Source organism: Spermophilus citellus (assembly GCF_964194105.1).
Source record: "Spermophilus citellus genome assembly, chromosome: 5".
Classification (NCBI taxonomy): domain Eukaryota; kingdom Metazoa; phylum Chordata; class Mammalia; order Rodentia; family Sciuridae; genus Spermophilus; species Spermophilus citellus.
The window spans coordinates 11,735,679-11,759,578 of record NC_138186.1 but is presented as its reverse complement, the minus strand read 5'-3'; the positions used below and the strand labels follow the sequence as shown (position 1 = coordinate 11,759,578).

Here is a 23,900-nt window from a genome sequence, read left to right as displayed (position 1 = left end):
GGTCCCAGTTCCCAGAACGCTGGCATATTATTCGTGCTTAATAGATTTTTTTGTGGTTGGATGAAGACAGTGGTGAATTATTACTTCAGGACGTGGCTTCCACACCTAGTAGGTTGGCAGTCTGTTGTTGCATGAAAGTTTGTGAACTCGCCCCTTCTTTCCTCTACTAAGTGTCTGAGGCTGGCAGATGTCCCCTCCGGGGCCTGGGGATTATCCCCTTGAAGGTCAAGGAGGGGAGAAAGGAGCAGAGGGCCCCCAGGGTAGAGGAAGCAAGATCTCCTGGGGGGCAGCCGCAGGGGTGGAGGCCCCAGGAGGAACAGGGGAAGGGCGCTCCTGGTGTCCGAGGAGGCTGAGCACTTGTGGCAGGACAGAGGCCAACCCCATGCCAAGGACCCCACATACACAGTCCTAGGTCACCTGTGAGCTCCTCCAGGCCACTGAGTCCTGGGTGGCGAGCAGGAGGGAGGGGTGCAGGGTTGATGAGGGTCCTCCAGGGGACAGCATGCTCACAGAGGGCAGTGTTGCTAGGACAGGGAGAAGAGGGCTGACGGTGAGCCGGGTGCCTGCCTGTGAACGGGGACACGCGTCCCAGACAGAGTAGCCACGCTTCTGAAGGCTAGTGCTAATGGAGGCAGGATTCAGCAGAACGGAGTGCACACGTGCACGGTGTGTACAGTTTGCTGAGTTGTGAAAGGTGTGCGTGCAGCTGCAATCACACTACCACCTCCACGGGCAAGATGTGGAATGCGTCTGTCCCTGAAAGGGCTTCCTTGTGTCCTTTCATCCATTCCAGCCCCAGTCAGCCCTGCTCTGCTCACTCACCAGTGATGAGGCTGGCCTCTTCTAGAAGAGACCCATACTTTAAAACAAAGATGTTTTAGATATTGTTAACATGTGAGGTTATATATGTGTGCAGACGTGTGTGGATATGTCTAGTTTGTGTGTAAGTGTGCAGGTGAGGTGTTCTAGTGTGTGTGTGTATGAGTATAGTTGTGTGTGTGTTGTGTATGTAGTTGTGTGCATGTAGCTCTCGTTTAGCTGTAAGAACCCACTTCCTCAATTACAACCATCGTACTACAGTCGAGTGTTTTGCCATTCATGTTTTTCTTGGGTGCACCTCAAATTGAGATTGACTTCATATATTTTGGAGTTCTGTGAACAAGTAGGTTCAGCTGGGTACAGTGATGCTCGCTTGTAATCCCAGCCACTTGGGAGGCTGAGACAGGGGACTTCCAACTTCGAAGCCAGCCTCAGCAACTTAGTGAGGCTCTAAGCAACTTAAGGAGACCTTGTCTCAAACTAAAAAAGGCTGGGGTAAGGCACCCTGGATTCAGTCCCTAGTACCAAAAAAGAACAAAAATAAAAGTAGGTTCATCTTCGCACGCAGTCCTTTCCTCGTGTTTCATAACTGCTTGAGGAGCGGCGGGCCAGGTTGCATGTCCCCTGCCCTAGCAACAGCATATTTCAGACTGACTTCTCCAGGGTCCTGGGCTGGTGCCACAAACCTGCACCTAAAGCAGATGGGCCCCAGCCTCACCCAGGGGCTGCCTGACGGTCTTAGAGAACAGTCCAGAGCCCGCTGCCTCTCTCTGCCCTGATCCCGCCTCCTCTGTCACCCCCAGGACCTGGCCACTCCTCAGGCCTTTGCCCGCAACCCGTCGCAGGTGTGGGAGTTCTACCACTACCGCAGGGAGGTCATGCTGACCAAGGAGCCCAACCCCGCCCACCGGGCCATCGCCGAGTGTGAGGCCCGGCTGAGCGGTCAGGGCCGTCGGGTCATGGTCATCACCCAGAACATCGATGAGCTGCACCGCAGGGCTGGCACCAAGAACCTTCTAGAAATCCATGGTGAGGGAATCGGACTTTAAAACCCTGCCCCCCTGCCCCCCTCCTTCCTGCCCACTAGCATTGCTGTTGTCATCTGCATCCCTGCGAGCCCCTCCCGGGCTCTGGGGAAAGGTATCCTACAGTGACAGCTTCCCAGCACAGCTGCAGGGCAAGCAGGCTGGCCACGGGGCAGCTGTTTCAGCAGGGTCAGGGTGGGATGGGGCCAGCACCCCGGGGTGTCTGTTTACTTCCCTTCATCCCCAGGGGGCCACTCTCCACCTCTGCTCCCTTTGCAGCTGATCTGCCTCCGTGGTCCAGGGGAGGTAGCTTCTGGCAGCTTCCTGCTTACTCCAGTGTGGTAACTAGATCCTCAGAAAATAAACCTCTGGGTGACCTCACCGGGCCATTACCACCCATTTGAGCAAACACTACTGCCATGGGGTTGGGCACTGCAGTAGCACCAGTCTGGAACCTGTGGCCAAGCTGGTATTTGGAATGTGATGGACAGACCCATCAGCTCCACATGGGATAGAGGTCTCCTGCAGAGAGCGGATGGAAAGAGACAGCTTATGTACAGTGTGGTGTGTGAAAAGCTCAGGACAACACCAGCACATGGCAATAGTCAGTAAACCGTGCCCACCATTATTGCTTTAGCTTAGTAAGTGGTTGCTAGTATTAATTTTTCATTTACTAATTATTCACTGAGCTGCTTTTGTATAAAAGATTCAATCTTTATTAAATCAAGGTTAAGATTTTATAAACGCTGCTAGCCTGAACCTTTCTATACTTAGTAAGTCACACCCTTAGCTTAGGTCAAGCTTCATCTTCCTTACTGACCACTTCACTTCCCACTAAACTTCAGTCCAAGGTAATCTGAGAGCACATTATTCATGTAATTAGTTATTTTCGCTCTGGGGATTGCAAAGTCCTTCAGGGAATTTGCTCTTGCCTGGTTCAATGGAACTTCATGTCTGTTTCCCATGATACTAGGGTAAGCCCATTCCAAATAAATGTATAAGAACAAAATTATTTTTATCTTGTGTTAGATTTCTGTAACAAAGTATCTGAGATAACTAACTTAAAAGGAAAAAAGGTTTATTTTGGCTCACAGTTTGGGAGGTTTCAGTCTATGGTCAGTCTATGGCATGGAGCACGTATGGAGTAAGCTGCTCACCTCAGGGCAGCTGGGAAACACAGGAAGTGGAGGGACCAGGGTCCTGATTATCTCCTCCAAAGACCCGCCCCCAATGACGTAACTTCCTCCCACTAGGCCCCACCTCTTAAGAGTTCCACCACCTCCCGAGAGTTCCAAGCTGTTAACACATGGGCCCTTGGGGGACATTCCAAACCACAGCACACCCTTTCAAACGTAGAGATGACTGCATTAATTATACTCAGTTCTGAACTTGCTTAACGTGTGTTTTCAGGTACTTTATTTAAAACTCGATGCACCTCTTGTGGAGCTGTGGCTGAGAATTACAAGAGTCCAATTTGTCCAGCTTTATCAGGAAAAGGGTAATTATATTACACTACAGAATAATTATGTTTTCTTCTTTAAGTTGAACATAAATGTGAAGAAATTGAACATTCATTGAAGATTCCATAGATATTCATGGGAAATAAGACTAGACAAGGTACAGACATAAGATAAAAAATAATTTGCTCACAATCTGAAAGGTTAAGTAAAAACTACAGGATTCCAAACCATCTGCCATGTGATTCTAAGTTCTTATTTAAACATATGTACATAATCCATGTTTATGTGTCTGTGTATTAGCACAATGACCAGAAGAAAATACCACAAAATGTTAATAGTATCAGGAACGGAGATATTATAATTTTTATTTTTTCTTCATATCATTCAAAAATTTCCAACATTTCTATGATGAATATGCATTATCATTATAATTGGAGAAAAAAACTTAAGATTCAAAATATTGAATACCAGTTCTACTGGCCAACCTTAGAACAGTATAAATTATATAAATAACATGTTAATGTAAGGTTATTGCAGAAGGTGCCCGTGATGATGAAGTACACGCCTGGTCACTCCAGCCTCGCCCCATGCAAATTCCCTCTCCAGTTCTTTGGGGTCTGTCCTCGGACCCTTCTAAGCTAGCATGGGCTACTCTGCCAAACGAATACTTAAGAATGAAGTTGTTCCTCTGTTGTTTGGTTGCACTGATGACATTCTTTCTTTTCTGTTATTATTTGCTTCAGTGCTCCAGAACCTGAAACGGAAGATGCCAGAATCCCAGTTGAGAAACTTCCCCGGTGGGTAAAAACCTTTGATTTGCATTTTGTGTTTCAGATTGGGGGAAAAAATTAGAAATCAAGACCTAAACATTTTAATTTCAGTGAAATGTCCCTTAACATAATTGTACAAATGCAGAAACTAGCCCTGACCCTTGAGGCCAAGCGTGAAAAGACAAAATATTCAGTTTTTCTAGTGAATCCTGGAGAGTGTGGTTCAAGGCAGGACTCGAGAGAGACATGAATCAGAGAAGAAACGGAAGGTCACTGATGAACTTAGGGGATGGTTTGTGTATTGGAGGCAAATCTGAGGCCAGTGTTTCACCTAGGTCTAGGTAACTGAGTGCGGCTGTGCCAGTGAGTAAAATGAAGTAGCAGAAAGAAGACTTTTTAGTCACAGAAGGTTAAGTTCAGCTGAAAAAATGTCCACACAACTTAGTGCACAGAGACGAGAGAAAAACATAACAGGACAGCTCACCTTAGCCCTTCATTCATGTCCAGGACGAGCTCATACCGGGATAAGAAGGATCAGAGGTGACCCATCTGGCTGGCCTGGGTTTGGGGTGGCCCCAGCCTTCCTCCATCCACCTGTGAGCCTACCAGGCAGGTTGGCTGGGGTGACTTAAGGATCACGTTCTTCCAGGTGTGAAGAGGCAGGGTGTGGGGGCCTGCTGCGACCCCACGTGGTGTGGTTTGGAGAGAACCTGGATCCTGACATTCTGGAGGAGGTTGACAGAGAGCTGGCACTCTGTGACTTATGCCTGGTGGTAGGTCACACCCTTCCCTAGTCTCCAGGGTCTTCTAAAACACTAAAGAAGGGAAGGAGGTTGTTCTTGCCTTCCCCCTCCCTCCTTTCCTCAAAGAAGTATGTGGAAAAGTCTTGTGGTGTCCTACAGAAAAACTAAGAAACGATGAATAAGAGTTGACCTTAAGATGCAAAACTAATGTTGTCTTGTCTGCAACATTAAAAAAAAGAACATGTCATTGATTCAGACTTTAGGTATAATCCATGCTCATTATTAAAGTTCATTGATAAAAGGAGAAAATTTTTAAAAATTAAGAGAATCAAATTATAAAATGGAAATTAGAAATTACCATTCCGAAATTGGTATGTTTTCCTGTAGGCCAGGGGTGAGCAAACTGCAGCCTGCAGGCCAAATCTGATCTACGCCCTGTTTTGTGAATAAAGTTTTATTGGAACACAGCTGTGGCTGTTCTTCCGCACACTCTCTCTGGGTGCTCTCACACTACAATGGCAGAGACAGGAGGCCTACAAGGCCTGAGACACTTACTTATGGCCCTTTCTAGAAAGTCTGCGCACCTCTCTTCTAGACCTTTCCTTATGCAGATACAAGCACATTGATTACTATTAAAAATGAGTTCATGATATATTTTCTGTCTGATTTATATTTTCTTGTCTGATTTATTCACCTAGCAATTCACTCGGCATATTCCATGTCAGTGCATCTGAATCTGTGTCATCTTTTAATTGCCTGCATGGTCAATCACATGGATATAAATGATGCACTGAGTTAATCCTGTACAGTTGGACATTTGGGCTGTTTGAAAATTTGGTATTATAACACTGCTGTATTGAATATCCTTAGATATAAATCTTAGCAAGCTCTTTAATTTCCTTAGGGCACATTTCCTAGGAGAGAAATTAACTAGCCAAAGCATTTGAATATTTCAAAATTTCTGGTGGGTACACATCCATTTAGCCAGTGTCTGATCAGGTGCGCCCAATGTTGAGCATTCATGACAGACTGTTCAGGAAAAGGGCTGGTTCTTGCCCAGTCTTTCCATTTCTATAAATGATGTTTATAAGTATATATTTATAAGGAAAGTCTTGAAAGGATATATATTAAAATGTTGACAATGGTTATCTTGGGGTACTAGGATTATGGGTGAAATACATATTTTTTTCATATTTCCAACTTTAAAAAAGAACATGGATTATTTGTATAACTTCAAAGAGCAAAAACAAAACCAAAGCTCTACCTCAAATCATGTCAATTGGGTCATTTCTTTGCCACTATGTCCACTTGCCTAACTCTCCCTTCTATGTCACACATTCTTCCCAATAAAGTGATTGGCTACAAGGACACCTCTTAACTTCCAGCGTGTCCCTTGGACACCCCGCACTGTGTCTCCTCCAGCTTAGCTTTTCCCACACCTGCAACCACAGACCTGCCTGAATTTACGTACGTTTCTCTGAAAAACTGTTTCTCCTTCCCATAGTATGGTCATTGTCCATTTCCGTGTGCTTGCCTTGTAGGTGGGGACTTCCTCTGTGGTCTACCCAGCAGCCATGTTCGCCCCCCAGGTGGCCTCGAGGGGCGTGCCAGTGGCCGAGTTCAACACAGAGAGCACCCCAGCCACAGACAGATTCAGGTACAGGGAGGACCGAGGGGCGACGGGAGGTGGAGGGCAGGCTTAGGTGTGGCATCTCGTCACCTACAAGACTGTGTGGGGAGGGGTGGAGCCTGGTTTGTGTTTCCTTTTTTGGTCTGTAGTTGCTTTTATGGAAGAACAATATCACTGACTGCAGATTAGGGAGACTCTACACGGGATTCACCACATGGCTCTGTGTCCTCACATTCCGAAAGGTCTATGATTCTCTAGACTTTACTGTCATTTGTATATTCATGTGATCTGTGCTTACCAGGTCGGCCTGGGCCAGACCTCGAGGAACCTCATCATCTGCTGTTCTCATTCTGAGGCAACCTAGGTTTTCTTTGGTCTAATCACCAAGAATATTTGTATTTGTGGCCATGATATGGTACTTTTTCCTGTTTCCTAAATTTGTGTGCAACATGCAGATCTCTGTAGTGCACATTTTAAGTCTCATTCTAACTTCTGTGTTACATCTTTGACGTTTTCCTTACCACTACTTTTTTTTTTGCCTTCACTTTTAACATTTTTGGGGGTGGAGGGTACTGGAGATTGAACTCAAGGGTACTCCACCGCTGAGCCACATCCCCAGCCCTATTTTGTATTTTATTTAGAGACAGGGTCTCACTGAGTTGCTTAGGGCCTCCCTCTTACTGAGGCTGCATTTGAACTTGCGATCCTCCCGTCTCAGCCTCCCGAGCTGCTGGGATTACCGGAGTGCACCACAGTGCCCGGCTTACTTTTAACTCTTGTTAGTATGTGTAATTCTTCTCTAGAATAAGGTAGAATATAAATAAGTAATAAATAGATATAAATAAAACACAAACTTCACTGAAACTTCTTGTTATTTATCAGTGGCCTTTCACAGTGGCTATATATTTTAAAAATACTGATACCTGGGTGCCACCCCGTGAGATTCTGATGTCACTGATTTGAGGGGTGCCCTGAGCATCACAAGTAATGCTAATGTGCAGGTAGGATGAGAATCACTGCTCTGGGTCTTCACTGGGATAAAACAGGGTCCCCTTCAGGTGAGCTGACAGTCCGTGGGCCTGGTCTTTCCATGTATCCCTATCATCAGGACAGACTCAGTCCTTGGTCCACAGTTCTTCATTTGTATGTAAGTGGTGAGTACTAGGTGACAGTTTTTTAAAAGAATTGTCTTCTGTGCAAAACTGATGCTCTAATAATTACAGAATGTTATTGAAAGAAATAAAGACCTAAATAAACAAAAATATACCCCATGTTCATGGACTGGACAACTTAATGTCATTAAGATGACAGTACTCCCCAAATGATCTATTAGTTCAACCTAGTTCCTATCAAACTCACAGCAGAAATTAACAAGATGGTCCAAAATTCCTACGAAAATTCAAAGAAACCCAAGTAGCCAAAGAAAAAAGAACAAAGTCAGAGAACTTATATCTCCTAATTTCAAAACTTACAACAGGGGCTGGGGCTGGGGCCCAGTGGCAGAGTGCTTGCCTAGCACATGTGAGGCACTGGGTTCAATCTTCAGCACCACATAAAAAAAAAAAAAATAAACAATCAAGTTATTGTGTTCATCTACAACTAAGTTTTTAAATATCTTAAAAAACTTACTGAAGAGTCGCTTTAATCAAGATGATGTGGACAGATACATAAAGTCAGTGGAACAGAGCTGAAAGTTCAATCAAACCTCTCATGTTTGTGGGCAACTGATCTTTGCAAAGACTGCTGGGGTAATTCAGTGGGGGGAAGAAGAGTCTCCTCGGCACCGTGCTGGAGAGCCACATGCAAGAGTGACGTCGGACCCCTTCATGACAGCATCCACAAAGCCGGATGCTGGACCTCACACCTCAAAGTAGGAGCTAAACCATAAGCTCCTTAGAAGAAAATCTAGGAGTAAATCTTTGTGACCTTGTGTTAGTTAAAACACAAGTAAAAGTCACATGAGAAAAATGGGTAAATCAGAATTTGGAAGTCTAATATTTGATATTTAGAATATGTAAAGAACTGTTACAATTCAAAAGACAATTGTGGATTCACTTAAAAATGGTCCGAAAATTTTAAAAGATATTTCTCCAAATATATGCACATGGCCAGTAAGCATTTACAATGATGGTCAACATCTTTAGTCACTGAGGAAATGCAAATTAAAATGACAATATGATACCACTTTACAACTACAAGGATAGTCATAATTTATAAAATGAAGAAAAATAGCACGTGTTGCTGAAGACATTAGGGTCCTCTTACATTGATGGTGGGAATGGACAGTGGTATAGCTGCTTTGGAAACAGTCTGGCAGTTTCATGGTGAGTTACCATGGGACCCACTGGTTCTTCTCCTTGGTATACAGCCCTGGAAATGAAAGCATGTCTACACAAAAATTTGTATGGGGCCAGGCACAGTAGCGCATGCCTGTAATCCCAGCAGCTTGGGAGGCTGAGACAGGAGGATCACAAGTTCAAAATCAGCCTCAGCAAAAGTGAGGCGCTAAGCAACTCAGTGAGACCCTGTCTCCATATAATATACAAAAAAGGGCTGGGGATATGACTCAGTGGTCAAGTGCCGCTGAGTTCAATCCCCAGTACAAAAAAAAAAAAAAAAAAAAAAAGAAAAAAGAAAAAGAAAGCTTGTATATTACAAAAATTAAATTGCCTTCTAACTTATCCACTGACAAATGGACATTAGGGCTCCCTCTGATTTGCACTGTGTCACATGTGTGTAGCAACTGTCTGCTTATCATCACTGCAAGTGACATCAGAGCCAGGAAACTCAAGCCTCTCATCTGAACACTGATTAGTGAACAGATGAACTTACTGAAGCACTGTTCCCCATTCAATTCTGCTAATGTGGCTTGTTTTTAGCCATTTGATCTCCACCTCATTTCTAATGATTATAAAGAATTAAAACAAATCATCATTGCAGAAGTTTTATAAGAAAATGCAGATAAGAAAAAGAAGAAAAGAAAACTTGGGTCTTTTCTTAACCCAAGATTAGAAGGGGGCCCACCTCTCCTACTGTGGATGGACAGGCAGCAGCAAGATGCCCATTGTGTGTGGTGGCCATGTCTCCTTGGGAAGGACACTGGATGAGAGAATGCTTCCTGCAAGTTAAGAAGGGACTTTTGGCACATAGCACATCTCGTCACACAGGTCCAGCCTCCTGAACCAGCTGCTGCCACTTCAGTCATTCCCCAGCTCCCGACTGTTTTGAGAACCTGCAATGTCTGCTCAGACACACAGGCTTCTTGCTAGTTGGAAGCCCTTACCAGTGAGACAGGCTGCGAGAATCATTGTCGTGTGTGGGTGTCTCTGGGGAGCAGTGAGGGCTGCCTGTGCCTCTCGTCAGACTGTCCCCTGATGAGTAGTCTGGTGGGGGAAGCCAGCCCGGCTTGCAGCTCAGGGTTATCAGGCTGACGTGTAGAGGAAGGCCTGCAACCACCCCCTGGTCCTGCTCAAACGTTCCCCTGGGGAAACCAGTCCTCGAGCAACAAGTTTAAACACACAGCTTCACGATGGTGGGCTTTTCTGTCGCGACCCCCTTGCCCGCAAGGAAGACGCAACACCGGGAATCTTCTTACAGCTGTTTATTCAGGCTCTGCAGAGTTCTTCCTTTCCCGGAAGCCCCTCCCAGCCTTAATAAAGTATCCGAACACCCAATGTGAAGCTGCCACGTGGAGCTTTCTCATAGGGTGTCAAAGAACCAAGTGCCAACTCTCCCAAAGAAGGAGTTGTTTGTCACAGACCACAACGAGGCCGGCGCCATCTTGTAATGGCGACCGGTCTGAAGAAACGGCTCACCACAGTTCCCCCTTTTGTTTTCTAAAAACAACACAGGCGAGAGTAGAGGTCCTATCCCACTGTGCAGAAGTGGCTGCATAGTATGGCTCAGCACATACTTATATATTTCTTGCAGATAGAATGGAAAGTTACCAGTAGGCGGGAGCAAGGGCGGGGGGAGACAGAAAGTTCTTGTTAACTCATACCAAGCCTTCAACCAGGAACCTTATCGGACCCAAGCAGGTCAAGACGTTCCCACATGACCGTTATAGGCTGAATAATATGAAAACAGACACCACAAGTCCTTCAAGGCCTGGTGAGCTGCCTCAAGGCCTTGTGAGCTGGCCTCTTTGACGTGCACAACAAGAAACCAGGGCTGGATCCAAGCCCTGGGGGCCGGGGGGAGTCCGTGCCAGCAGTTCCCCCTCTTTTGTTTGTGGCACGTCAAAGGGAATCAAGTAGCCCCTGTCTTAGGTCGTTCACTGCCCTTACAGTGCTTACCCGTCTCTGGGGAGGCCCCATTCCCCTGTCTTAGGTTGCAGTGCAAGCGTGAAAGTTGCCCGTCTCTGGGTACTACAAGATCAGCTCGTTGTTGCCAAGGCGTTTAGTGGTATCTATTCAGCCAGTCATTATTAGGTCTTTAATTGGTTCCGGTTCAACAGGGCATAGAGTCAGAGGAGAGGAATAATAAAAATAAGGAAGAAAAGGGGGCAAAAGGAGAAAGGCATGAAGCAGGAATCATTGTAGAAAAATCATCTTCGAATTGGTCGGAGACAAACTTCAGTAAGATCATCTTTGGTTTGTAGGCGTTGATAATGGACCTGTATTGGCTTAGAAGTCAGAATGTTAATTTGGTCTTTAATAAATTGTGTCATTCTCTTGACAAGGCAGGGGCCTACAGCAGCTACAAGAAGGAGACCGAAAAGCGGTCCCATTACAGTGGACATCAAAGGAGTCAGCCATGGGGTATTTTTAAACCATTGTTCAAACCATCCTTGTTGTGCTTCAAACTCCTTTTGTCTTTTAGCCAATCTTTCCGTGACCTTTTCCATAGTTTCACGGATTACCCCAGTGTGATCTGCATAAAAACAACACTGGTCCTTTAAGGCTACACATAGTCCTCCTTCCCTTGGGAATAATAAATCTAGTCCCCTCCTATATTGTAACACAACTTTTGAGAGGGAGGTGAGGGACTTTTCCAAGGCGGTAATTGATTTGGCCATGGCTGTTAAATCCTCATTCATAGCCATTTGTAGATTTAGTAATTGACCTCCCTGGACATAGGTGGCTGTCCCTGTTCCTATTCCGGTTGCTATTCTGCCTATGCCCAATAGGAGGGCAATAGTCATAGTTATGGGTTCTCTGGGGAGCCGAGTATGTCCCTCAAGGCGTCCCAGGACGTAGTCTGACCCATGATAAGATATCCTCGGCCATAGTTGTACCAACACACAGAAATCAGTAGTTGTATTTAAGACTGCCATGGAAACACAGGGAGTTAACCCAGTATTGCAAGCAAAATAGGACCCTTTGGGACCCCACAAATAATCAGATTGAGATTGATTTATTGGTCGGGTGATGTTGTAGAGATGTTGGTGTGAAAGCGGTACCTTTCCCAAGCAAACCCCTTGTCCCATGACCTCCGTGATAGTTAACTTACAGCTGGGCAGAGAATAACATTTAGGATCTGTAGTGGTATTAGAGGATAAATTAGACAGTATTGCTACCCCCTCATAATAGGGCGGCCTGGAGGTCAAGTATAGCCAGCAATCTTGGGTCCTGTTAGGATTAGTGGCCTTGAGAGCGAAAAAAGCTCCTCGGACCAAATTAAGAAGACGATCTCCAGTTCCAGGGTGTATGGGCTCAGGGGTATAATCAAAGGTTTGATAGCCCATAGTTATTGTTTGACCACTGGGGGAAGGTTTTAATGTTGGGGCTATGGGCTGTTTGGGTCTAGATGAGGCCTTTTGGTCTCCGAGCACCTGATTGGGTCCTATTAGACTCCCAGTAGGCTGTTCTGTGGTCAATTTGAGTCGAAAAAGCAGGCCAGGATTGTACTGTCCGGGGGTGTAAATACGCAGCCCCCAGAGATATCCTTGAGTCCAATCTGTTTGTTGTTTTCCATTGGAAGTATAAACTGAATAGTAATATTTGATTCTCCCTCTATTGTTTGCCAGAAGTGGGCATAGTTATTCCTGGGTGAATTCTTAAGCCAATACCCATTACTAGGGGTTTCACATCCCCAGGAGGCACAATAATAGGCCTCAGGTCCTCCACACTTCCAAGTACGTTGTCGTCCCGGGCATAAATACCATGATCAGAACCGACAAGGGGGATAGGAATCCTTCTAAATTCAAAGTGAACAAGGTTATGGATAATAACGTTTGTGGTCCCTGGCAGCATCTATATATTTCCCCCTCCGTAATTTTTTGTAGATAAAGTTTTAAATGTTGATGGGCTCGTTCCACAATTGCTTGTCCCTGGGGGTTATAAGGAATGCCTGTTTTGTGTTCAATTTCCCATTGGGTGCAGAACCGTTGAACTGTTTGGCTTATATATGCAGGTCCATTGTCTGTTTTGAGACAACGTGGACTGCCCATGCAAGAGAAAGCTTTTAAGAGATGTCCAATAACATCTTTGGCCTTTTCCCCAGTGTGTAATGTAACAAAGATATAGCCAAAGTATGTATCAATAGAAACATGTACAAAAGACAGCTTACCAAAACTAGGGAAGTGGGTAACATCAGTTTGTCAGATATCATTTGGTTGTAAGCCTCTAGGATTAACACCCAAACTGGGAAAATGAAGAAATGGAGCACATACTGGGCACAGGGAGACAATTTGTAAAGCTTGATCACGCGAGCATCCTGTGCGGAAGCGTAAAGATTGTGAATTTAGATGGAATTTAGCATGGAGTTGTGAGGCCTCATCATACTTGGTTATAGTGTATACTAGGCCCATATTATGAGTGGCAGCATCTGCTTTAGCATTATCCTCCGCCAGAGGCCCAGGGAGCTCTGAGTGTCCTTGGATATGTCCAATGAATAAAGGATCTCGTCTAGCCCAAACAAGGAGCTGAACTGTTTGTAATTGTTCCATAATAGTAGATTGCCTGCCAATATAAGGGGCTGTTTCAATAACTAAGGCTAAATTGGCAACATAGAGATTATCAGTATACACATTAAGTGGGATGGAATTGTATGGTTTAAGGGCCATAATTAGAGCCTGAACTTCTGATCTTTGGGCAGACAGTTTAGGAACAGGGTGTCGAATTACGTGAGATCCATCAAAAGCAACAGCAAACCCCCCTTTTGCTCCGTCTGTATAAACAGTCTGAGCTCCCGAAATAGGCTCTCTTTTAATAATTTTAGGAAAAATGATAGGACATCTCTTAAGGCCTTCTAGAAGTTTATGTCGGGGAAAGTAAGTATCAATTTGACCTTTGAAATTACAAAGAAAAAGACACCAAAAATCATGTTCTTGTTGTAATTTTAAAATCATATCCTGGGTATAAGGTTGAATGAGAATGTCAAAAGTTTTTCCAAACAATGCATCACCCAAATATTTGGCTTTCCAGATCAGATTTATCACTAGTTTATAAAAGGGAGTTATCACCCGAGAGTTAGAAGCGGGTAAATGGACCCAATAGATGGGACTAGTCTGTCAAAACACTCCAGTAGGAGTTAATTTTGATGGCAGGATTATAAATGATAGGGGTATAGAATAATCTATCTGGGTAACCTGCATCTCTTGTAAGGCTGTTTCTATTAACCTGAGTGCCTTCAAGGCTTTTGGAGTAGGTTTTCGCAGGGAGGTGGGTGAGGGGCCTCCTCTCAAAAGGTCATACAGGGGTTTAAGTTAGTAGTTTAATATACTTAATGTTTAATCAACAATGTGAATTTATTTACCAAAATTAATCCCTATCTTAAACAGTAAGAATTGTTAGGCAACAAGGATCTTTCTGTAAAGAAATAAACTCACATTCCAATAGGTGTTTGTCATGTCAAAATATGGACAAAATTTTAGCTCACATTAGTATGGTTAAATTAGGAAAATAAACTGAAATATCTTTAAGTTAATTATAGTCAGTTTAGTATATGAAATTTTTTCTCTCTTTTTTGTTTAGATAACAATATAAAAATCTTTTTACTTAGGGAAATGAATAGAAAGACCTTATTTTACCCAAAGATGATTTCTTTCTTCTTCTTAGGATCCATGTGTGCTTTGTCTTTGTTGGAACATCTTGTTCTTTAAAAAAAATACACTTTGGAACAATTTCTGAAAACCTTAGGATCCATAAACAAATTATTATACTTTGATAAGAAATATCAATGAAAATATAGTTAAAACCCTTAGATATTTTGTAGAAATAATTATAATAATTTATCATCTTATGAGTTTAAACAGTAACTTTGAGAAGGAGAAACTACGTGATTGCATTTTCACTTAAAAGCAAATTTACAGTAAACACATTTATCTCAAATATCTGTAACTGAAAAGGCAGAGTATCTGATAAATGTAAATATAAAACATAAATTATGGGTTTTCTGTTGAAGAAAAACAATTAGGCAAATATATATTAATTAATCAATTAGGCATGTGCTAATTAATTTATAGATTAACAAATATAGGTTATTTAAATATCTAAAAAATATATATTAAGAATAAGAACTTAACTTATAATTGTATTAACTTTATGTAACCACGTGGTCTTAAAATATTTGGATCCATGTTAATTTATTTTTAACTAGGAGTGCACTCTTCTATGTGACGTCACTTGATGTACTGAAATAAGATCCTTGAGTATACATTTTTATTTTTATAGTTAGCAATTAGAATAAGGATTTTTTGGTCATCACAGGAACCTTGCCGGCTTGTTCCTGTGGCAAGCAAATGCATCCTCATAACTTCCAAAATTAAAAGTAAAATATAAAGAAGCATATTTGATATCTCTCATCAATAGAACATTATTTAGTAACACAACTACAGAGAAAAGTCAGGTTATTTAACTTGGAACTAGCTTAAATTTAGGACTGTAACATAGAAAGCTGTGGAATTAAATTTTGTCTGAAAAAGATATCTTTTGTTAGCATTGATAGGCAGGCATGTTTCAAAAATATAGGCTCTGAGTAGCTCCGGTAGAAATCTGAAACACAGCAAAACAGGTCAGTGGCTGGAAGGCGGGACTAGAAGTCCTGTCTGAGTGACTGTGGAAGAACCAATCGGCAGCCCCCAAAAGTGTGGGAGGTGGGACCAGGAAGCCGCTCTTCTGGCTAGGCACCCCATGGTTACCATGGTGATGCAAGCAACATGGAGTCCGCTGCTCATTTTGGAGGCAAAAGTTCCCCAAGGTTTCCTAGCCGATTGCATTTTGTTTGATTTTGTCTGCATTTTTCCCCGCCTGGCCAAGATCTTACTGCGGTAGCAGCTTGTTCTGTCTCTGGACCGCCCCGTACACTCTGGCTTCCGGGGCCCGGGGTGGGCCCCTGTTCCCGTTTCCCGGCTGCAGTGGGCGTCCCTGAGCATCAAACTTGGAATTACGCTCGCTGCTGTAGCTATCTGAGCATAGACCCCAGGACCATAATTAATTTGCTGATTTATGATAGCATATTGTCCTGAGCCTGTTAAAATTTCAAGGTTACACTGTGGGAAGCCGGCGTCCTGATTGACTCAGGCTAGCTCACGACACCTCTCTTGATTTTCACTTTTCCACAACAACAACAACAACAACAAAAAAAAAAATCCCTCCGGACAATACAGCCCTGCAAAGTTGTTGCCAGTCACTAGGTGTCAGCTGATTGGCAGAGAAAAACTCGAAGAGAGTCAATGTAAAGGGGGCATGGGGTCTGTAATTAGTAATTGCCTCCTTTAGTTGTTTAATGTCCTTAAAGGCTAAAGAAACATACACTCTGGCCGGCTGTCCATCGGCATCCAGGTTTTCAATTACTGGAAAAGTTTGGGATATCTTAGGCTGCCACTGAACACCCCCCCTGCCTTCTGGGGTTGTCCTCGTTCCAATCGGGGTTATAAGGAGGGAGCGCAACAGGGATCGGGGCCGTAGATGCTTTAAATCTTGACTTCTTCATTCGACCCTCCAGTTCCTCTATCTCCCTTTCCAGTTCCTCCTCCTGCCAGCTGTTACCATGGAGCCCAGTTAGTAACTCCCTTATCTTAGAAATGTACTCAGCACTGTGAAGCCCAGCTCAAGGCCAGAGGCCTTGTTACATATTTGTGTGAAAAACTAGTAAGGGAGTGTCTAGCGCCTGGAGTGCTGATCTTTTCAGACAGTAGCCAAATAAAACAGGACACAGCAACAAAAGAAACACAGAAAACAAAAGTGAAAGTACACAGTGCAGCTGCAATAAAATATGAGGCTCTCTCTTTCTTAGTAGAGGAGCTGATTCCGCTTTGGTCGCGGGTCCCACTAACCGGGACTATCAGGTCCCGCCCACCGGGACTATCGGGTCCCACCCACGGGACTGTCGGGTCCCACTCACCGGGACTATGGGGTCCCACTTACCGGGACTGTTCAGTGCACCACCTCTGACGACTTGCAAGTTTTGATTTTCCCGGGTCTCGGCACCACTTGTCGCGACCCCCTTGCCCGCAAGGAAGACGCAACACCGGGAATCTTCTTACAGCTGTTTATTCAGGCTCTGCAGAGTTCTTCCTCCCCCGGAAGCCCCTCCCAGCCTTAATAAAGTATCCGAACACCCAATGTGAAGCTGCCACGTGGAGCTTTCTCATAGGGTGTCAAAGAACCAAGTGCCAACTCTCCCAAAGAAGGAGTTGTTTGTCACAGACCACAACGAGGCCGGCGCCATCTTGTAATGGCGACCGGTCTGAAGAAACGGCTCACCACACTTTTCTTTTCCACCTCAAGCTTAACAGATTTTCATTGAGCTTGTTCCTTTTCCTTTTCTTTCTTTCTTTTGGTCAGCTTTAAAGCCCTTCTGTTCAAGCAGGGATCAGTTTGGAGCTCACCTTTCTTGCATGCTCTACTGCTGTATGGGTTGAGTATCCCTAGTCCAAAAATCCAACCAAAATGCTCTAACATCCCAAACTTTTTGGACACTGACATGATGCCACAACTGGAATATTTTCTACCATGAAACTTTGTTTCAAGCAGAGAATACTTAAGATATGGTATAAAATGACCTGCAAAACTATATATTACCAAATTTGAAATGCATAATACTTCTAGTCCTGAAGCCTTTTAGATATTCAACCTGTCATTTCTGATAGTTTATGCTTTTACAAAACAACATTCCTTGGTGAGTAAAAAAAGCAGTAGTCCACTCAAAGAAATTAAGACACTTTGTGGCTCACCCTGGGGAGGCCGGCTGTCTGTGTCTTCTATTCCGTTCTGAGGAATCACGGGGAAGATTTTTACTGGCCAACCTAAATATATACTTTTTTGTTGTCAATTCTAAGTCTTGCTTTTTGCATTGCATAAACGTAGGTACTGAGGAGCCTGGGCCACATAAGCTCAGCACTGAAGGGCTTTTGTCACAGCATTGCCACTCTACTGCCTTCCAAGTAATGTGTGTTGTTGTGCTTTTGTGTCTTATTTAATGTCTGTTGGTTCTATGAGACCCCAATCAGCTTTACCCAAGACAAGAAGGAAACCACCCTACCTGCCTAGGGATGAGCCCCCAAGCCTCTCTCTTCTCAGGTCTATGCCAGTTTCTAAATGACCCTTTATTCGCACCCCCTGCCATTTGACACTCAGGATGGGACACCACTTAAGATCTGAGGCAGGTGGGGGCTCAGCATGCTTTTGTGAACTAGGAAAGGGGCCCTCAAAGCCACTTTCTTTGGAAAGAGAATATATGGAAGTTGAGGATCTGAGAATTCCCTAAAAGCTCTCCATGACTGGCTGTGGTTTGGAGATGCTTTGGGTAGGATTTGTCCATGAAGTAGCCGCCATCAGAGAACAGTGGACTTGGAGGCTGAGGCATTCGCCACGTGTGCTATGTCAAGAATAAATAATATGAATGGCGAGTTACGTTGAGGAAAGGCCCTTTCTGTTGTAATTTTGCTCAACTGGTTTTATCATTAATAATGTATTTGAAAGTCCTGCTTTTGTTTTTTATTCATAGTTTATAGGATATTCTTCCTGTCCTACATGTTTTTCCTTAAAGGAAACACAAACCATTGATTTTTCTTCTTTTTTCTCCCTCCTCTTCCTCATTCTCATTTTCTACTTTCTTTTCTTTTTCCTTAACTTTATTTTTTATTTTTTGGTATTACTAGGAACAGCAGCCAGGGCCTTGCACGCCAGGCAAGCGCTCTGCCACAGAGCTACCCCTCAGCCTTTTCTACTTTCTAAGTCAGAGGCTGTTCAGAAAGTCCAGGGGATGGTTTGAGAGGTTTGTTGACTCAGCTAAAATCCTGGTCTGGGCGGTACCTGAGGTTTCATCCCTCTTAAGTACAAGTGAATGCTCTCTGAATATCTATGTGTGTATTAAAATGATAAATTGACAAATTATAGTTGCAAATATATTATGCATATATTTATAGGGTACAAGGTGATGCTGTGATTTACAAATACAGTATGAATAATTCACTCAAGCTGTTCCATCTCAAATCCTTATTTTTTTTTTATGGAGAGAACATTTGAAATATATGCTGAGTAATTCTGAAAGGTACAATACAGAATCGTTTACCGTACACAAAGAAAAAGCCTCCCCGCTCCCTCCTGTCTGAGGCTTTGTGCCCATTTGCTGGCATCTCCCCACTCCCCACCCCAGATAGTAACCTCCGATCTCGGCCTCTCTGGGTCACATGGTTTTAGATCCTGCCTGTAGGGCAGGATGTGTGGGATCTGTCTTTCTGTGCTGGCTTAGTTCATGTGGTCTTATTTTCTCCGTTTCCATCCACATTGCCACAAGTCCCTGAACTTCTTCCTGAAGGCTGAAGTACTCCACGGTGCTTCTAGACCACGTTTTCTTTACCCATTCATCTCTGGACGAATGCTTAGTTTTGATTCCATAACTTGGCCACTGTGACTAGTGCTACAGTGTACATGGGGTGTGCGTGTCTCGTCACCATGTAGATGCCCAGAGTGGAATGACTGGATCATGTGGAAACTGTTTGGTTTCTTGAGGAACTTCCACAGTTTCCATAATGGCTGGACTAACTTATGTACCCACCACCGATGTACAAGTGTTCCCTTTCCTCCATATCCTCTCTGACACTTGTTATTGTTTGTCTTTTTGATAAGTCATTTTGACAGATGTGAGGTATCTTATTGTGCTTAAATAATACAATATCTAATTAGGCATTATCTAATCAGATAATAGTAAGGTATTATCTGATTAGATAATACCTAATGATTTAGCAATACTGAGCATTCTTCAACTCCGAGTTGGCCATTGGTATGTCCTCTTTTGAGGAATGTCTATTCAGGCCCTTTGCCCATTTTTTAATCAAATTATTTGCTTTCTTTCTATAGAATTGTTTGAGTTCCTTGTATATTTTATATATTAACCCCTTATGAGACGTATGGCTTGTAAATATTTTCTCCCATTCAAAATAATTTGCCATGAGTTGTTACTTCATTCTGTTAATTGCTTTCTTTATTGTACAGAAACTTTTTATTTTGGTGTAATCTCACTTGTCTAGTTTTGCTTTTGTTGTCTGTTTGCCTAGACCAAGGTCAAGTATTCCTCCAACCCCCATGTTTTCTTCTAGTAGTTTTACAGTCTCAGGTCTGTTTAATCCATTTGCAACTGATTTTTGTATACAGTGCAAGAGAAGAGTCCAGTTTCATTTTCTACATGTGGATATCCAGTTTCCCACACCATTTTTAAAAGAGATTGTTCTTTTCCTATCATATGGTTGGCACCTTTGTCAAAAATCAATTAATCACCTAGGCACGGTGGAGCAAATCTGAAATACCAGCAGCTGGGGAGGCTGAGACAGGAGAATCACAAGTTCAAAGCCAGGCTCAGCAAAGGCAAGGTGTTACACACTCAGTGAGACCCTGTCTCTAAATAAAATTCAAAAATAGGGCTGGGGGTGTGGCTCAGTGATCCAGTGCCCCTGAGTTCAATTCCAGTACCAAAAAAGAAAGAAAAAGAAAAAAATCAATTGACCAGTTGGGCATAGTGGCACAAGCCTGTGATCCCAGCAAATTGGGAGGCTGAGGCAGGATGAGCACAAGTTGAAAGCCAGCCTCAGCAACTTAGCGAGGCCCTAAATGATTTAGTGAGACCCTGTCTCGAAAATGAATAAATAAAAATGGCGGGAGATGTGGCTCAGTGGTAAAGCACCCCTGGGTTCAATTCCCAGTACCAGGGAAAAAACTTGACCCCAGATGCATGGACTGTTTCCAGGTTTCTTCCATTCCATTGGTCTTGTGGCTCTTTTAATGCCTATTCTTGCTGCTTTAATTACTATTGCTATATAGTATATTTTGAAGTAATTTAGTGCAATGCTTCCAGCTTGTTCTCTTTGTCATGATTGCCTTGGCTATAAAGAGTCTGTGTGTGTGTTAAGCAGGGTGGGGTGGGGGTGTACTATATGAATTTTAAGATTTTTCCTCTATTTCTATGAAAAATGACATTGGAATTGAGGGTATTGCATGATAATAATTCTTCCAGTCCATGAACATAGGATATCTTTCTATGTAATTGTCTTCATATAGACATATGTATGTATATTCATATGCAGACACATATTTCAGCTATGAATCTGGCACTACAATCACAAATTACACTTTACAACCCTTTACACTTCCCTACCCATTAAATAAACTTCTGATTTGTAGCACCAATCTCTTGCTTCTCTAAAATCCCTCAGTCACCCATCATCAAGTGGCATCTTGAGTTGGAGTTGGGCTGAAGAAGTGAATCTGAAATACCATATCTGAGAATCCAGATCTTACTCAGGGTGTGACTGAGAAGTGTGTGATGTTCTGCAATTTTACATTCCCTTTGCTAACTCAGAGCTCATACTGTGCTATATTTGGCCCTTCCATTCAGGTTTCATTTCCAAGGACCCTGTGGAACAACTCTTCCTGAAGCCCTTGCTCCGCATGAAACTGAAACTATTTCCTAAGTGCCCTGGGGAAGGAAGGAATGATAGTATATCAAGAACTAGGCCACAAAGAGGAGAAATGATCTTGTGGATGGTGAGCTGAATTTGGAAGATCTAAAAATATCCTTGCGCCTCTGGCTGGAATCCACCCTGTTAAGTGACTGGGCTTAGAAGTAGTAAGAGCAAATGTATAAGCAAGAAGTCCCAGAACTGTAATGTTAATGCACATTACTTGGTTTTAATGAACTCTAAGTGTCTTATGCTTGATGTGTTTGTTTGCTACTGGGAGGAGAAAATTTTGTAGTTAGACTGTCTACAAAAAGATAATTATCTTGATTGTATTTTTGCTCTATGGGCAAAAATAGAAATAGAGAAGTAAAATCCTGGTACTTAATTCTGATTTTTACACAAGGTTTGGTGGAAAATGAAATCACTCTCTACAGTAGTTAATTTATCATATAAAAATGTTACCCTAAAAGATGTTGTTGGGGGCTTTTTCTTTTCAGTATTTGTTGGTTGCCTTACCTCAAAGAACACAGGATATTAGGATAACTTACAACACAAATGAATGCAAGGAAGGAAAAATGACACAGGAAGAAAGCAGATGAGGAAAAAAATGCAAACATAAGGATCACCCAAGGATAAACACAGCTGCCTAAAATTTAGCTCAGGTTATCTTGGCAGGAAGAGCAGGGAAGGAAGGAGAGGATGACCCTTGTTCAGTCTTGAGGCAGGAGATTGATCATCTATAGGTAGACAGAAATGGGGACCTTGGAGAATGGGATCCCACCACCCCAGACTAAAACCTGAGGCTCAAGCTTGTCTTCGGCAGCCTGACTGGAGACCCCGTTCAGCTTGGTGCCCACACATTCTGTTGTCGCCCCAGGCTTCCTTAATGACCCTAACATCAGCCAACCCCAGAGGGTTGTTTTGAACCCAAGCAATTTTTTTCAGCATACAGGACAAACTCAGGTTAACAAACACATTAAACCATCTCATTATGGGAATAAGAAATTAGAATTGCATGCCTTCAATTGAGTCAGAAAAAGAGGACAATCAAGAGAGACTTTCCAATGAAACTTGAGTTCTTCATCAAAACAGCATAAAAAGCCCTAGACAGAGAGCCACCAAGGTACCCTCTCTGGGACCCTTTCCTTGCTTGCTTCTACTAAATCTGCTACTGAATTCTCACCCCCCCCCCATCATCCGGGTACTTCTTTCTTGGGGTGTGTGAGACAATATCCCTTCAACACTCACCACCTTATGTTACAGCATCTTCCAGGAAGATGCATACAGCCCATGGGGGGTTCGCAAGCCCTCCCTGGTACTGAATTCTGATGGGAGTTTTCCCCCTGGGTCTTTCATAATGATACCCTTATTACCTTGGACTAGAGAAGTAAGACTACTACTCCTTACTCAAACACCACAAGCTAGTGGGCTCTCAGGGCCCTGGGCTTACCTGAAGCTGGGCTGTGAGGAGGCCCGAGTTCAAGTGTATGCAGGTCATACATAATACCATCCCTTGGATTAGGTGGGCTTCCCCTGAGGGATTACAGACCTCTGCCATGTCACCTCAGCCCCTTGAAGAATTAATGTTATGCCCTTAGGTTTATAGTAACAGGTGACAAGCCACTGCATATGAATGTCTTTGTATTTAATAAATCCCAAAGGTCCTTTGTGTGCAAAGAGGCCTACAGGAGTCTGGAGAACCAACCAAGCATCCTGAGGAGTCAGTTCCCACTTTAGCTGGATGGGTTAGGAGTATACACTGAGGGGACAGGTGACAACAGTAATAAAGTGATGCTGGGATGCAGTTTTTTAAGTGCAGTACTATCAGGCACTTAATAGGTTTGTTGTTGGACTCCTCCAGGTTAATTTTATGCATTTTCTGAGTGTTAGCAACGGTGGAAGTCAACACACTCTCAAGAAGTCTAAATGTTTTTGTTTTGTAATTTCCATCTGACCAAAGACCAGAGATTTCAGATCTTTTTTTTTTTTTTTTTTTTTAGTTTAATTTTTGGTAGCAACAGCTTTGTTTATTCTTGTGTCTTGTCGTTTTTTTTTTTTCATACGGTTTTGTTATTTTAAAACTGGGAATTGCTTTGAAATCCAAGAGACGAAAGGAGATTAAAAATATCAAATATAAGTGAGAATTATTCAGTTCGAAGGGGCATTTACTGAACATCCTACCATATGATGGTCATTATAAGTGAAATGATCAGCAAGGCCTGCGTCTTACCCTCCAGTTCACGGCGTGGTTGGAACCACCACCGTAAACTTACACAGTGTGGAACGTGCAGCAGTAGACGTCAGTGCAAGGCTCAGAGAAGACAATTAGAGCTCCACCCAGCAGCGACGAGTGGACGGTGCTGGAACTCGCCTGGGGCGAGCTTCTGAGTGCAAGAAGGAGTTCTGGTGGGGAGTGTGCGTCAGCAGAGGGCACAGCGCAGGGGCACGGCACGCGGGAAGCAGCTGATTCGTTGGGAGAATCAGTAATCAATCGTACTGTACAACGGGTGGGAAAGACAGACGGATCGCGAGGCCTCTGTGCATAGAGAATACACGGGGTGGGGGCAGAACGAGCGCGCGCCACGTTCAACGTGACGGTGTCCTGCGCTCC

The 23,900-nt window shown here is 43.5% G+C and overlaps 1 protein-coding gene and 1 long non-coding RNA gene across 8 annotated transcripts in view; one reads left to right on the top strand and one right to left on the bottom strand.

Moving 5' to 3' along the window:
- The window catches only part of SIRT5 (sirtuin 5), a 28,737-nt gene extending 6,979 nt beyond the window's left edge, over positions 1-21,758 (top strand). For 6 of the 7 annotated variants that reach the window (XM_081293954.1, XM_081293955.1, XM_081293957.1 and 3 more), the window contains 6 exons: positions 1,623-1,848; positions 3,255-3,342; positions 4,048-4,101; positions 4,724-4,847; positions 6,359-6,474; positions 21,226-21,758. In XM_081293954.1, coding sequence (XP_081150080.1) covers positions 1,623-1,848; positions 3,255-3,342; positions 4,048-4,101; positions 4,724-4,847; positions 6,359-6,474; positions 21,226-21,301 — 684 coding nt within the window. In that variant the 3' untranslated portion in view covers positions 21,302-21,758. The remainder of the gene's footprint in view (positions 1-1,622; positions 1,849-3,254; positions 3,343-4,047; positions 4,102-4,723; positions 4,848-6,358; positions 6,475-21,225) is intronic. The other variant, XM_081293960.1, reaches the window with a different exon arrangement.
- Positions 3,636-22,871, bottom strand: LOC308648870. Its single transcript, XR_014021928.1, has 2 exons — positions 22,740-22,871; positions 3,636-4,058 (listed from the first exon to the last, which is right to left on the bottom strand). It is a non-coding gene; the product is annotated as an uncharacterized lncRNA (long non-coding RNA).
- Positions 22,872-23,900: the final 1,029 nt, after the last annotated feature.